Here is a 16,378-nt window from a genome sequence, read left to right as displayed (position 1 = left end):
ATTAATCTCCAGAGCTTGGATCTCAACACTGAATGGCAGATATTAGAAAAACCATTGTGGAGCAATAGGAGGAAAAACAAAAACAAAAACAAGACAGTTGTTATATTAGAGTGGAGAGGGTGAAGCAAACCTGCTAAAAAGCAATGAAAAAGCCACATCAAATCTCTTTCAAATACTGCACACGACAGATCTTGCAAGTAGAAAATGATTCAATAATGTATGCATTTATTTTTAAAATGAATCAGATTAGTCCCATGTGTGACCTGCTGGTCCATCTGTATGTGCTGGACTTAATAGGCACGATTCTCTCTCTTGCTTCAGTTTGAAGTATGAGAGAGATAAATTTAGTTTAATTTTCAACAGATCAGCCTATCCATTTTCCAAATGGACCATCTGGATCAGCCTATTAAAATTAATTTATAACTTTGCAGAGTGAAAATTCGTTTGTTAGCTTAAATAAAGTTGCCAAAACTTTTTGTTGTGTCATTGTTTTCTGACAGTTGTTTCTGTATAGTGGGCAGACCGCTTCCACCTCTAAATTTATCTTACTCAATACTGTTCTATTTATTTAGATTTATAGATCAGGTGTTTGTCTCCAAATAAAGTTGTAACTGCACAATACCAATCACTGATCATTTGGGTTTTTTACAAAGCTTCCTGAATGGATTCAATTCTACTTACTAGACAATAATTTTTACAAAAAACGAAAGTGCCCATCCCCAAATTTTTAACAGAAAGTAAATAAAAAAATGGACATATCACAGTTTCAAGTACTTTCTCCCTAAATTAACACTGTATACAGGGGCACCTACGTGGCTCAGTTGGTTAAGCGTCTGACTTCGACTCAGGTCACGATCTCAGAGTTTGTGGTCTCGAGCCCCGTGTCGGGCTCCGTGCTGACAGTTCAGAGTCTGGAACCTGCTTCAGATTCTGTGTCTCCCTCTCTCTCTGCCCCTCCCCTGCTCATGCTCGCTCGTGTTCTCTCACTCTCAAAACTAAAATAAACATTAACAAAACCCAAACACTATACAAACTGGAATAAGAAGGCAGAAGTAGAAACACTTGGGCAACACTGAGATCTCGGTTTTAACTCACTGACTGGCTAATAAGCAGGTCCTCTAGTCTCTCTAAGCCTCCATTTTCTTCATCTATAAATCAGAGACCCTATCTAGAAACTTTGCAGGGGGATTGTGAAGATGGAATGAAACAAGTAGCAGGGTTATGGTGGGCACTCAACAAATATTAGACCTCTTCTCCTTTTTCCTAGAATAATGCCATAATGCAAGTAAATTAAAATTATTTTTACTACTGGTCGTTCTCATCTTATGCAACTATATATTAAAAGTTAATAGGTGGTATGCCTATTCTCTGGCAACACTGTAAGAACTTGTTTTTGTTGCTAGTGGGAGACAGAAGATGTTAGAGGTTGTTGCTACAGGCAGTGAGAAGAAGAAATTTTTTGATGAAATGTTTTTGGACATTTTAATCCCCAAAAAAGTTTTTTTTAACGTTTATTTACTTTTGAGAGACAGAGACTGACAGAGTGCAAGCAGGGGAGGGGCAGAGAGAGAGAGAGGGAGACACAGAATCTGACGCAGACTCCAGGCTCTGAGGTGTCAGCACAGAGCCTGATGAGGGGCTCCAACTCACAAACTGTGAGATCGTGACCTGAGCTGAAGTTGGTCACCCAAGTGGCCCAGGACATTTTAATTTTAAAAAAGAGAGCACCAAGGAATTAACTTTCAAAGTAAAATGTGTTACCTTTGGGGATTGGGAACACAGTAAGCAGTAAGTTTTTTTAGGTTATCAATAACAGTCTTTACTTTTAGAAAAGGCAAATATCGCTCAGACTAAAAGGAGCTAACTTCTCTAGAGGCAGATCCCTTTTGATTGTTAATTTTTTTTTTTAATGTATTAAGAATCTCAGTAGGAAAGTAAGATTTAAAGCCAACTATTCTACTATCTGCACTTAAGAAGCAATTCAAGTTATTTTTCCTGAATAAGAAAACTTTTATTTGATGTTGTTTTCACTACACGTAAGCAATCGATCTGTCCTGTACTTGTACACCTAGGATATTTTAAATGATTGGGAAAACAATGTTACCTGATTGAAATTGATGGCTATAGCCAGACCAACTTCAAAGTACTCTTAATTTAAGCTCTAATGCTTAATGAATGGCAAATTGAGGGTTTCCTGTCTTTTGTTTTGCTGTTGGTAGCTTTTTACTTTAAGACAGACTGAATTTCATACCTGTCTAAGTGAATTCTTCTCTGGTATTATCTTCCTAGGGGGTTCGCCATTATTACAGTCTTCTCTCTCTGAGGAATTCTGTGAAAGAAAGTAAGCTTTAATTCAGTTCTCATTATCTTCAATCTTATTCTGTGGGGGTAACTGAATTACATTTCTAATTCTGTAAGCTAGAATACCATGTATATTTATGCATTTATTCATTTGAAGATTTATATACATATAGACATACACTTATGTAAAGGAAAACATATGCCCATGTATATAAATAAATGTAAGTAGGGACGTAGGTGGAAAGTATTTCATTTATATTTAAGCACTGCCCAGCAGATCACATTCATCAGATATCTAGTTTATTGCTCCTTGAAAATGCAGGTTGGCACTGGACATGAGAAAGTTCCAGTTTATGCTTAGCTGATAACTTAAAGCATGATTATTACCTTCTCTTTAAATAATTAGTTTTGAACTATAGTAAATGTTTGGTCACTACAAATTCTCAAAGTATTGATCCTAAAAAAAGAGTTCTTTCTCTTCTTCTTCTTCTCAGATTTGATTTTCTTTTATTAAAAATAACATAGTACTTAGCTCAAAACAACATCATTTCATCAACGCTTTAGGATTAGAGTCCATTCTTGCCACTATCATCTCAAATAGCAGCTAGGAGGCCATAAATGTCAATGGGATTTTTAAATACTTAAGAAGAGGAGGAAAAACAACAATCCAATTGAAAGCAAGTTCAGAATTCTAAATATCAACAGAATTATAAAGCAGCAACACACAGAATGGGAGAAAATATTTGCAAATCATGTATCTGATAAAGGATTAATATCTAGAATATGTAAAGAAGTTGTCAACTAACCAAACAAAAAACCCTAAACAACCCAATTCAAAAATGCACAAAGGACTTGGCTAGACATTTCTCTAAAGAAGGTACAAACGGCCAATCAGCACATAAAAAGATGACCAACATCACTAATCATATTTCAGAATGTAAATCAAAAAGTGTAAGTAGATACCACATCACATTCATCAAGAAGGCGACTATAAAAAACAGACAAAAACCAAAATATATATTGGCAAGGTTGCTGAGAAATTGGAACTCTTATGCACTGTTAGTATGAATGTAGAAACAGCTGCTGTGGAAAACAGTATGGTGGTTCCTCAAAAATTAAAAATAGAATTATCATATGATCCAACAATTCCACTTCTGGTATATACTCAAAAGAGTAGAAAGCAGAGTCTCAAGGAGGTATGTGCACGTTCATGTTCATAGCAGCATTACCCACAATAGCTAAAAGGTGGAAGCAATCCAAGTGTCCACTGACTGATGGAGGGGATAAATAAAATGTGGTGTATACATCAAAGGAACAGGGTTCAGCCTCAAAAAGGAAGGAAAACGACACAGGCTACAACATGGACAAACCTTGAGAACATTATGCTAAGTGACATAAGTCAGTCACAAAAAGGTAAACACTGTATGATTCCACATATATGAGATACTCAGAGTAGTCAAAATCATACAGAAAGTGGATGGTGATTGCCAGGGACTGGGAGAAGGGGGGAATGGGGAATTATTGTTTAATGGGTATAGAATTTCAGTTTTACAAGATGGAGAATTATGGAGACAGATGGGGGTGATGGTTGCAAAACATTATGAATGTATTTAACACCACTAAAAATGGTTAAGATGATTAATTTTGTTATATATTTTTACCACAATACAAAATAATAGAAAAAAAAATCTGGTAATCAACACATGTAAGTCACTATCTGCAAGGCAAAATACAGAAACTCCGAATACATATTTTTGGGTACTATTTTCCACAACTACATTTATAGTGTTAATATTTTAATATTTGCAAGTTTAAAATACTCATTACATATATCCAACACAGTCTAACTGGGGAGCTACTTTATTTTTAGATCCAGGAATTGTTTCCAAACATGAGTTGATCTGAAAATTTTCATACAAGTATGAAGTTATTAGTAGAGTATAGGATCATAACTGTACTTTAAACTTAGGTGTACCTTTTTTGGTTTGTATCAAATATTGTATTTTAAAATATATTAAAGGACAAGCAGCATATATATAGTGTCATTTTAGGGCCTTTGCACCTCTGTGGCTACAATCTGTGGGCCCTGTGCATTACCTGTAGTTGGGTGACAGACTACTACTGTAAGGTGTTCCTTTTGGGCAGAAATCTCTTATGAGATTTAACTTGATATTTTATATTTGTGATGACCACCTGAAGGTAATGGTCCCCAAAATTAAGACAAAAAAGAAAAAAATATGCTTTGCTATAAGCAAGGGACAGAGAGACTCAGTAACTTCAGAATTCTGTCTTTTCTCCGCATTTTGAAAAAAAAGTAATTTAGTCTACCTACAAAACAGAGAGATAAAGCTGAATTAATGACTATAAAGCATTCCAAACAAGGAAACTAGCAATGTATGCCACTGTAAGATAAGCAAAGGAGGGGAAAGGCCAACATTAAACCCGTAAGATCAACTTGAGTATTTAACTTTAAAAAAAAAAAAAAAAAGAAAGTATAGGGGCGCCTAGGTGGCTTAGTCAGTTAAGTGTCTGACTCTTGGTTTTGGCTCAGGTCATGATTCATGGTTTGTGTGGTTGAGCCCTGTGTTGGGCTCTGTGCTGACAGTGCAGAGCCTGCTTGGGATATTCTCTCTACCTCTCTGCCCCTCCCCAGCTCTTGTTCTCTCGCTCTTTCACAAAGTAAATAAATAAACGTTAAACAAAATAAAAAATAAAGCATAAATCAAAGTTTTAAATGCTAAAATTAAAAAATTAAATGTTTTACAGAATACAAACTTAAGGCAGTATTCAATTATAAACTTACAATTTCCAAGTAACTATTCCCCAGACCATGAAGTTCCACCCTCCCTTAAATGAAGTACCATTTATAATCAAAACTGGTTTAATTCAATGTAAATTCCTATATTTGAACGTTAATTATGTTTTGTAAAAATGTCATCATAATAAACTGGAAGCCTAGTTATGTTTCGGTCAAAGTTTATTATAGTAAAGTCACCATAAAGCACATTTTTACTGTATACGTACAGGAAGTGAAACAAAATTGATGGTAAACTCTCTATATACTAAATTACATTGTGAAAACAGTAATGTGAACCTAATGAGCGGCAACTACCTAGCCCATATCCACAATTTTCTTCCTCCTGACTCTCTTAATCTGATTTATTTATCTCTACCTCACAGTAGAGAGATCTGATAGACACTACCTTAACATTATGTACCTCTTGATATGATGTACTGAGAAGAACACATTATTACTTCTGAGGTAACCTTGCCAAACATATCTAAGCTCAATCTGATCACAGAAAATATCAGACTAACCCAAATTGAGGGAGTGAGTAATTTTTTAAAATTACTAGTATTGTACTAACAAAAAATGTCACAGTCATGAAATACAAAGAAAGACTAAGGATCTGTTTCAGGTGAAAGGAAAACTAAAGAGACATGACAACTGAATGCAACTTGTGCTCTGAGATCACTGGGGTGGGGGTAAAATTGATGGTAAACTCCTCTGTACAGACTTATATAGTGACAACAGTGATCTGCATCTAACAGAATGAGTAGTGCCTATCTAGACCACACCCACAATTTTCTTCCTCCTGACCGCTCTACTGCATTTGATTTTGATGGTTAAGTACTGAGTATTGTGACATAATGGTATACAAAACATTATTGGAACAATTAGAAAAATTTGAATAAGGTCTACAGATGAGCTAATAACATTGTATTGGTGTTAATTTCCTGATTGTTTCCTCACTTTTAAAATTTACATACAGAAAAATTCACTTGTTTTGGTGTTTAGTTATACGAGTTTGACAAAAAACATACCGTTATGTAACTACCACCGCACTCAAGATGTATCATTTCCCAAATTCTCTTGCACTGCCCTTATCCAGTGAGCCCCTTTCTCTAGTAATCACAGATTTTTTTTGTCTCAATAATTTTATCTTTTCCAAATATCACAAAATGGAATCATATACTATGTAATTTTTTTGAGCCTTTACCCACTTGGCTTAATACATCTGAGATTCACTCTTGTTGAATAGACCAGTAGTTCTTTCCTTTTTACTGTCAAGTAGTATCACTGTATGGATGCTCCACAGTTTCTTTATACATTGTTTCCTGATTTTGATAATTTGTACTGTGATTATTTGAAAGAATATCCTTGTTTTTTGGAACATACAATGAAACACTTATGTTGGAAAAAGGACATTATATCTGTAACTAACTTTCAAAAGGTTCAGAAAAAATAATAAGTAAATGAATGTGAGCACATGTTTCCATATAAACAGAGATAAAGCAAATGTGGCAACATGTTAATATGTGGAGAATATGTGTGAAGAGTATAAGGGGACTCTTTTCACTATTCTTTCAACTGTTCTGGAATTCTGAAATCATGTGAAAATAAAAAATAACAAGTAAAACTGATTTTCCTAGAGGAAAATATGTTTAAAAATGGAAAGACAGGGCTCAGCTGGTTAAGCGTCTGACTCTTGATTTCGGCTCAGGTCATGATCTCATGGTTCGTGAGTTTGAGCCCCGCACTGGGCTCTGCGCTGACAGCACGGCGTCTGCTTGGGATTCTCTCTCTCTCTCTCTCTCTCTCTCTCTCTCTGTCTGTCTCTCTCTCTCTCTGCCCCTCCCAACTTGCTCTCTCTCTCTCTCTCAAAATAAATGAACTTAAAAAAATGGAAAGGTAGAAGTCAGATAAGTGAAAAATAAATTTTGGGGGAAAAATTCCCTCAAATATAAATAAAAGTTAACATTCTACCACTTAACCCTGAGCCAACTAGAAGAATCTGACTGCCTATTACAGCTCATTCACAATACTCAGATTAAACATTTCATTATAGTAAACACATTTGCAGAATGTATTTGTAGTCCTGGAGCAATAATATGGTATAAATAGTAGCAGTATATTTAAATATTTCTAAAATATTTCATTACCTTTCATAAATTTATTACCTTTAATTCAAATATTTCTCACTTAAGCCCAGAAGCCCCTGGGTGGCTCAGTAGGTTAAGCATCTGACTCTTGATTTCGGCTCAGGTCATGATCTCACAATTCCTGAGCTCAAGCCAAGCATCAGGCTCTGTGCTGACAGCATAGAGCCTGCTTTGGATTCTCTTTCTCCCGCTCTCTCTGCCCGCCCCACCCTCATGCCTGCACCCCCTCTCTTAGTCCAGCACTTACTAGTTTAGAATTGTAACTTCAAACTGGAAGCATTTGGGTTGTAACACCTATACACATACTCACAGATGTTTGGGTAGGAAAAAGTCAATAAAGTGAAATAATGCTAAAGCCTGTGCATTAGATCTCAGGGATGTATTTTGGATAAAATGTGTCCAGGAGTAACCTCGAGGTGAATAAAAAAGAAAAAGAAATCATCTCAAAGAAAGTATTCAGGTGATAAATTTAAATAACCTGTCTCAAAATCAACATATCCAAATTTAAGGCACTCTTTTACCATTCTTACCCATCTTAGGCCACCTCCTTCTCTCCCAACTTTTCTTTCCACCTCAAACTTAAATCCTCAGTCAATTTTTACTCATCCCTCCCCCCGACTTTTTTTTTCTTTGAATGTATCTAACCAATTTCAGGTTTTCAATTTTTCCTTTGAATCATCTCTTTTAATAGATCTAACCCTTGGTTTGTATTTCCAGTCTCTACTCTAGGCCACCACCAATGCTATTACTATTGAGACAGCCTTCTGACACACTTACCGAAACCCTTATCTAAACCATTCTATACACTACTGTCTAAACCATCGTTCTAAAAAGACTTACCTCATCTCACCCCACACCTTGCTCAAACACCTTTTATAGCTCTCTGTCACCTTCAGGATTAAGTCCAAACCTCTTAGTATAGCATCCACAATCTGGACAATTTACCTTTCCATCAGTCTCTGGAACCATTTACATGACATTATTTACCATTCTCCAAAGTATGAAAAGCACTCTCTCATCCCTGTGCTTTTGCTAATTCTATTCCCTCAGTGTGTAATAGACTCCTTTCCTGATCTCTCCATCATCAAAATCCTGATTCAAGTATCAACTAAAACGATACTTTGTCAGGGAAGCCTACGCTTATCCCCTCCTCCACCTACACCACACTTACCCCAGATGGAACTGATTACTCTGAATTAGCACTTTATTTCTATTTTGGCACTTCTACTTTATATCTCTCTATATTATATCTCTCTGTGAACAAGCTTCCAACCCCTACTCCCCACTGTAAGATTCCTTCTGAGCAGGGGCAGTTTCTTTTTCATCTGCATTTTCCAGTGGCTCAGAACAAAGTTTGAGAACATAATATGAGCTTTTAAGCGTTTGCTGGATTGAATGCTATTGCCAGATTAATCTTTCTTAAACACCACTAATTTCATGGTGGTCTTTTTTCCTTAAAAACGTTCAGTAGCCCTTTGTATCTATGGAATCAAATATTAAGTTCTAGGCCTGATTTTCAAGATCTTCTAGAATTTTCTGCCACATTACACCAAGTTATTTCCCTCAACATACATTTTCTGCCCTAGTCAAGCAAGTCTCTTCACAGTCTTATAAACAAGTGATATGACCTCAACATTTTCAGGCTGGAAGGATCCTTAATTTTAATGTCATTCATTCAACAATTATAAACACAAGAAAATTATTTAATCTATTCAAGTCCTACCCATTCTTGAAATGAGTTTCAACTGTCGAATTCTCTAAGAAACCATACAGCTATTCCATCTTTCCCTACTGGAAATTCCTTAACATTTTTATCTTGGTCCACACAGTTGAGCACTTAATTAGGTAAATGTCTGCATGTTACTCTCAGCTACCCAATAACATTGAAAGCTTACTGGGTAAAGTCTTTGTGGCTCCGTGTACTTCCCAACACATTACATAATATACAGATAAGTGCTTAATAAATAATCAAAGCCCTATATTCACATTGTCCAGCTAGCTTTAAAAAAGATTTTCAGGGGCACCTAGGTGGCTCAGTCGGTTAAGCACCCAACTTCAGCTCTGGTCACGATCTCGCGGTTTGTGGGTTCAAGCCCTGAATCGGGCTCTGTGCTGACAGCTCGAAGCCTGGAGCCTGCTTTGGATTCTGTGTCTCCTTCTCTCTGCCCCTCCCCCACTTGTGCTCTGTCTCTGTCTTTCAAAAATAAAAAAATGTAAAAAAAATTTTTAGTAAAAAAAAAAGATTTTCAAAGCAGAAAACCTTCAAAGTGATAGCCCAACTACAGTCCTACTAGCCCATCACTAAGGATGTCAGCATGACAATTTAAAGCAGGAGCTAGCAAGTTCCTGCTCTAAATAAAGTTTTTGCAAATAATGTTTTACTGGAACTTAGCCAACTCCACTCATTCATTCACCTTTTATCTATGGCAACTTGCATACATCAATGGCAAAGGTGAATAATCACAATAGAGATCCTATGGCCCAGAAAGCCTCAAATATTTATTGTCTGGTCCTTTACAGTTAAAGTTTGCCAAGCCTTGATTAAGAAGGAAAAGTTCTTCTGTGGATAAGCAAAGCACTCCTGATTCTTCAGAAATGGATTTTATTTGTTTCTCCCAGTGTCCAAAACAAGTAGACGGATTTTGATGATAGCACACAGCAGGTTTACGGCTAGGGCAATATTCTCCACGACCTAGTAAGTGGCTTATTTACTGTTTTCAGTTATCTATTCGAACACACAACTCCTGATGACATGGATAATCAAGAGTTGATTATATAATCAAATGAAAAACTAATTTACACAGTGATGAAAAGTCAAGCCACTTGTAATGACTTATCATAATCTTTGAATAAGCATCTTGCTCAAGGTTGGATGGTGCAACAGAGCCTGAGTCTGTCTAAATAGACATCTGTTATAAATAAAATAATCACTGCCAACACTAGAAGTAACATTCCCCACCTATGCCACATTTCTTATTGAGGAAATTCAAAGGATTCTGTAACCAGGAAAGTTATATCATTTTAGTGAAGTGGGTAAATTGTGGTGATTTTGACTCTGATTTTGAACACATTTAAAAAATGGAGTCATTTGAGCATCATCACATAGAATGACAACCACATGAAAGATGAAATCTTGAGACCAATTTCTAATAGCTAGTTGCAAACATCATACAGTGGGCTTGATTGGTAAATTAGTAATTGAATTAATATTTTTCCCATTAACTTAATATATCATTTGGAACTAAGAACAGCCTCCAAATATATATGATTTGCAATTCTCAAAAACAGAAACAATTCTACAAGGTTAAAGGTTAATTTAACTACATGGATAAGAACCACTCAAACCCTTTAGTGAAAGGTGACAACCAAAATATGTGTGTGTGTATCTAAACAAATTTTAATTAATCCTTCTAGGATACATTGGGGAAAACATAGGTCATTTAAGTTCAGAAGCTGACTGAAGAATCCTATTCAAGGACCAGTTCTAGGGAGGACCTGAAGTGTCCTCATAAGATAATATTCTCTGGCATGTTTTCATGCACACTGCTTCTCCAGCACGTTTATCATTTGACATACTCGATTAAACCACAACCACATCAAAGCCTCCCCATCCTGCTAAACTTCAACAAGATCTTCCAGTTAAAGCTTTCAAGAAGTGGTATTTTCTAGTAATATACCAATCCAAGCACAGTGCTAGGAACCAAATATAATGGAAAGCACTATCAGACAACCAAACACACAGGATTTCCATTAGTACTGTCTTACTTCCTATGAGAGAAATAAAAAAAACTACCAACTAGATTTTTTCCCCTGCGACACTGTCCGGCACTAATTATAAAACACTACAGATGCAGCCTTTCTAAAAATGCAAAGGGATTGTGTATATTTGCAAAGAACAACTATTTTTTATGCTTCCAAATTCTTAATCCTGTTTGGAGCTGTCAGTGGGGGTTAATGGAAGCCTTGGATAGGAGAATTCCAATCTGGTTGGCAGATGGATAGGTTGGTTATAGCTGCATAACTATGTCTTGCCTGCAGGCACAATTCAGAACACTGTTAAAGCAATATAAAGTCTCTGTCAAGCTGAACCATTTGGATCAGTAGCAAGGAGAAATAATAATAAAAAAGAAGTTCATTTCTGGGCCTTGTGCATTTATGCTAGTATGCAGAAACTGATTAATTGTCATAGTGTGCTGGTCTTCTATACTTCAGATTTCTACTTCTGGAGTAGATTTTGCATGCTAATATAATCATTCTCCCTCTTGAGACATTAGCAAATAATCAAATGAAAAACAGGATCATAATTTACTGAGATTCGAGCAATTCTCTATGCAAATTTGACTTGTTATTGCTGCTGCCTCGTTAATCTGAATGCCTTTGACAAACTCCTTTGATTTATGAACTCGTGACAACTCCAATGTGTATATATTTTGCTAGATTGACATTATCATTAAGAGTGGGTGGACTGAGCTCACATGAATGGCTGATTTTATTCGCTGGTGTCTGCTGCTCAACAGCTGAGCATCTCCTCCTCACAAAGCCCCTGAGCGTCAGGCTCTTCCCATCTTCCCATCCATTCATCATCTCGATGTTAATTGGCCCAGGCTTTAAGCAAATTTTCAACACGATTTAAAGGCACGATGACACTGATTACTGACCCTCTGCCATACGGTGCCTATTGATTAACCTGACAGAGATGATGAGCTTGAGGGAAACTAGGTGTGTGGGGACCTCAGGGGGAAAAATATATTGTCTATGCAGGCAAACACTTGTCATTACCTCACAAGCTTGAATTTGCACTGCACACATTCTTAAAACACACTACTGCATTAACACCTACAGCTAACACAGAAAGTGCTTTCTGTATTCAGAGATATTACAGATATGTCCTGTCAAAGCACATGACACATTCAGTATTTAGAAGAACTCCCAGATAGATGGCTGCCTTTCAACCAATTATACTTGTGCTAGCTGATATATGCATTTTAGGTTAAGTTCAAAGAAAGTGTTGGGTGGCTTGGTAGTTCTGTAGGATACCAGAAAATAATTAGAAGAGGAAAACATACTGGGTTTTTAATAAATACAGAAAGGAAGAAAAGGAGTAAGATTGCTATCATTCCACCAATACTATAATCTGCCGTTCTACCACTATTAAAATAAGAGGTACTTCAAAAAAGGAAGAAAACAACAAACTGAATTTACAAATTTGATTTTCTATTCTTTAAATACTGCTACTTTAATTCCAATTGTCAGAGTATTCCTGGCACAGAAATGACCAATAACTGAATATTTTAAAACAAAGCTAAGCATATTTAAGCCTAACAAACATACCCCTTAAATTCTTGCTTACCCATTTTCAACTACTGCTATACTTAGGGAAATTGTGCAGGATATTTGAAGTTAAGCTTCATGAGAAAACTAAATGCTTCATTAATTCGAGGGAAAAAAGTTCCTAATTAATAGTTACTGATCAGGCTCACGCATTAGTAACAAACAAAAGTCTGCTTTACAATACTGCTAGATCTACAAATTTACAAAAGCATGCACACTATGAGGGATCAGACAAACACCATATTTAGATAGGGAAGATTCTTATTTAAAACAAAGCTAACAAAATATGCTCCTGGCCACACATATCACCTTGTTTACTTACGAGTCCTGGGGGGACAGCCAACATACAATTTTAAACACGGAGATTTTGGAGCAGCACTAACAGTTATTTCAAAGCTAAAATAATAGAAAACTGAGCAGCAGCCCAGCTGTAGTCTCTATTACAGTGACACGGGCTGTTAATGTAAGAGATCAAATGTTTTTCAAGTCAAACAGCATTGGTGCCTGTTATACTGGAACATGTAGCTTACTCCCTAAAAGCCTGCCTCCTGCTCTTTTCAGATAAACAAGCTCAACTAAACACTGAGATACTCCGATAAGAAGGATGGAAGCGAGGAGCTGCACCAGGGAGTGACAAGGCAAGGGCAGGAAGGAACAAGCATGCTTTTGTTAACTTTCAAGTTACAGAATACACTGTAATATGGCATTTTAATACTTCACCATTAAATGTACAGCTATAGGAAAAGGATGAATTTCTGCCAATACACATGGGAATTAAAAAAAAAAAGCTGAAACAGTTACTTGTTTTACACGTTTTGTGAATAGAAGAGCTATCACACAGCAGTCTCAACACAGTCAGCTGTGTGACTTAAAGGCTGAACCTCAACTTAAGAATGACTAGGAGTATATAAAAGAGTTTGTAATTATGTTAATATGCTCCACATCAGAAGTAATAGTCTATTTAAACTCTAAAGGTTTTTGATTCTAAAGGCTTGATTTAAAAACAAACCAAAAACTTTACACCTTGACCTTTCCAGCACCTATTTTTTCATTTTATTCTGCTTAACATCCCAATTAGGTCACAAAACTGCATTTACTTGTAACAATGTGGCTTAATATTTTTAAAAATCCCAATAGGCTTACAAGGGGGCATTTATATACTACTGTAGATTGTTTTTCTTGACAGAACTAAGACAACTATCACTCTCATTCAGGAAAAAAAGGAGTTTCATGCATATGCTTTCACTGTTTAAAATACAATTGACAAAACACGAAGTAGCTAAACAAGCATGGTAAGGTGAACAAAAATTCACCAAAGATTTGGGATAAAAAGACACATGTAATAATATAAAACCAAACTCACCTACCATGTGAAACAAAAGTGTTTCTAGCTTAATTTACCTCTTTTACCTTTAAATCTACATGGATCTTGGGGCGCCTGGGTGGCTTGGTCGGTTAAGCGTCCGACTTCGGCTCAGGTCATGATCTCATGGTCCGTGAGTTCGAGCCCCGCATCAGGCTCTGTGCTGACCGCTCAGAGCCTGCAGCCTGTTTCAGACTCTGTGTCTCCCTCTCTCTCTGCCCCTCCCCTGTTCATGCTCTGTCTCTCTCTGTCTCAAAAATAAATAAACGTTAAAAAAAAAAAAAAAAAAAAAAATTTAAAAAAAAAAAAAAAATCTACATGGATCTTAAAGAATGGGTGTTGTTTTGTTTTTTTTTTTTTCCTTTTCAAGATACTACCTTTTTGATTATGTGTTTAGGGCAGAGCCTTTCATGCCACAATTTTCTTTTCTGCCATATTTACACAATATTTCATCCAGAGATCCTCTGCATATAGTTTTAGGTGAATTAAGAGGCAAACATTTGCTTCTACTAATAAGCACATCTGGTTATTTTTGTAACTCAAAGACATCTGCATTCTGTAGATCTTTTTGATTTCTCAAAATGGGGTTGAGAACTATAGAACCCTTAGGATGTATGCCAAAATCCTTTCTGTCTGCAGATTAGTTATTTCTCTCATCCCTATTCCTGATTTTTTCCTGCTAAATGATTTTCGTCACCTTGGATGTCTTCCCTGTTTTGGTGTTCCCATTTGATTACAATTCAACAATATCATGAAAAAAAATTAAAGGCTTCTTTAAAGTTGATAAACTGTAATATCCCCAATGTCTACCTATTGTGGGGTAAAAATGAAATCCTTCCACGTAAGTAAGTAAATTTCTAAAAACCAGATTGGACTAGGTTAAGATTTGTGTCAGGTATGTATTTCAGTTGTGAACTGTCCCTTATTTAATTACTTTTTTTCTTATTATTAAAAAATTACTATTTTGTGGGCTTATTATCCTCTGGACTTTTCCACTAATTATACAAAGTCTTAACGAATTTTCAGGTCTTTAAAATTACAAATATCATCTCCTCTTACATAGACTTATATAGATTTTTGGTTCCCAAGGGTAGAAAAACATGGTCCAACATAGGCCAACATATACTTGAAGGATATGCCTTAAAGAACTGCAATATATCAATAAATAAAAAAATCACACTTTGTTTTATATCTCTTGCTTTCTTCTTAAAATGCCAAACAGACTAACTACACTCCTTATCCAGGATACTCGGCTTGAAGCTGTAACTTTTGCTTTTACTATAAATTCTGCTTTCTCATTTTCTGCTCATCTCCACCACAGAATTTTTAAAAAAAACTACAATAAGGGAAAATATGTTTTTAAACAGAAAACAGCTAATATAATTTATAATGACTATATTCTCATAGGCCTCTAAATAGCCAGATACCAAGGTAGTACTGGCCTAAAGGATTTAAAATTTAAGTGAGAAGTCTTCTATTTCTGAAGGGTCAAAGGTTATAAATAACAATTCATGGCTTCAATTTTTCATTTGTCAATATTATCAAACAACAAAATGAAAATAAAACCAAAACAGATTAACTTCAGAGTTCTACCAGGAGTACTTTAACAAATTTATTTGGAAAGATGGCTAATTTTACCGCCCCAGGAATAAACAACCTTTGTAGGTTGGCTGCTGTTGTTTTAACAATGCTCTTTAAGTATAACAAATTTAAAAACAGTTTTCTTTTTCTCCAGATTTTTTTTTTTATATAACAATGCAAATGGTTTCTACTTAAAGGGTATGTTTGTGTGTTTCTCTAACAAAACTATTTCTCTTAAGCCTATGGTCTTCAATTATTGGAATACTAGAGAATGATTAAATACCTTAAATCTTCCATTTGGTTAAGTATACAGAATTTTGTTTATGCATTCCTGACAAATCCTACAAACAGTTTATGTGTCATTACTTTCTATACCAAAACTGTTCTTAAAGAGTCACAACAAATCTACATTATTTTCTTTTCTCAGAATTACATGAAAAGTCACTACAAATTGAAAAAGTAAGTTTTACTATCATTTGGCAGAAGTAAAGAGCTTTCTTTGCAAATATTAATGATCCTTTGTTGATTAAAGAAAAAACACATGAGAAATATTAATCCAAATGTTCCAGAATTATTCGACCTTGGATCAGCAGCTCATTTTAAAATGGCCTTTTTATTTAATTAAATAATCATGCTAAAATGATAAAAATTATAATGATTAGCCAATTTAAATGGGACTAGTTTTAATCAATGATTTTTAAAAATCTGTTATTATTATCATCAATAGTATTTTGTTGTGTTATGGATGAAAAAAAATCGCTTTACTAACTTTAGACCTCCATATTGGATAACTGGTTTGACAGATATCAAACATTAGTTTTAACACGTTAGTACTTGTTCTCACAGCCCAGAACCTGT

At 35.5% G+C, this 16,378-nt stretch overlaps 1 protein-coding gene across 2 annotated transcripts in view; it reads right to left on the bottom strand.

Moving 5' to 3' along the window:
- BTRC (beta-transducin repeat containing E3 ubiquitin protein ligase) overlaps window positions 1-16,378 on the bottom strand; it is a 181,997-nt gene that overhangs the window by 81,289 nt on the left and 84,330 nt on the right. For both annotated transcript variants that reach the window (XM_047073328.1, XM_047073329.1), the window contains exon 2: window positions 2,252-2,329. In XM_047073328.1, the coding sequence (XP_046929284.1) occupies window positions 2,252-2,329 (78 nt within the window). The remainder of the gene's footprint in view (window positions 1-2,251; window positions 2,330-16,378) is intronic.

This window comes from Lynx rufus, unplaced genomic scaffold (assembly GCF_022079265.1).
Source record: "Lynx rufus isolate CCGP_SWC_20201006 ecotype Redwood Valley unplaced genomic scaffold, mLynRuf1.p SCAF_11, whole genome shotgun sequence".
NCBI classification, from domain to species: domain Eukaryota; kingdom Metazoa; phylum Chordata; class Mammalia; order Carnivora; family Felidae; genus Lynx; species Lynx rufus.
Note: the sequence above shows the minus strand (reverse complement) of the source record. Positions and strands in the feature narration are given on the sequence as shown.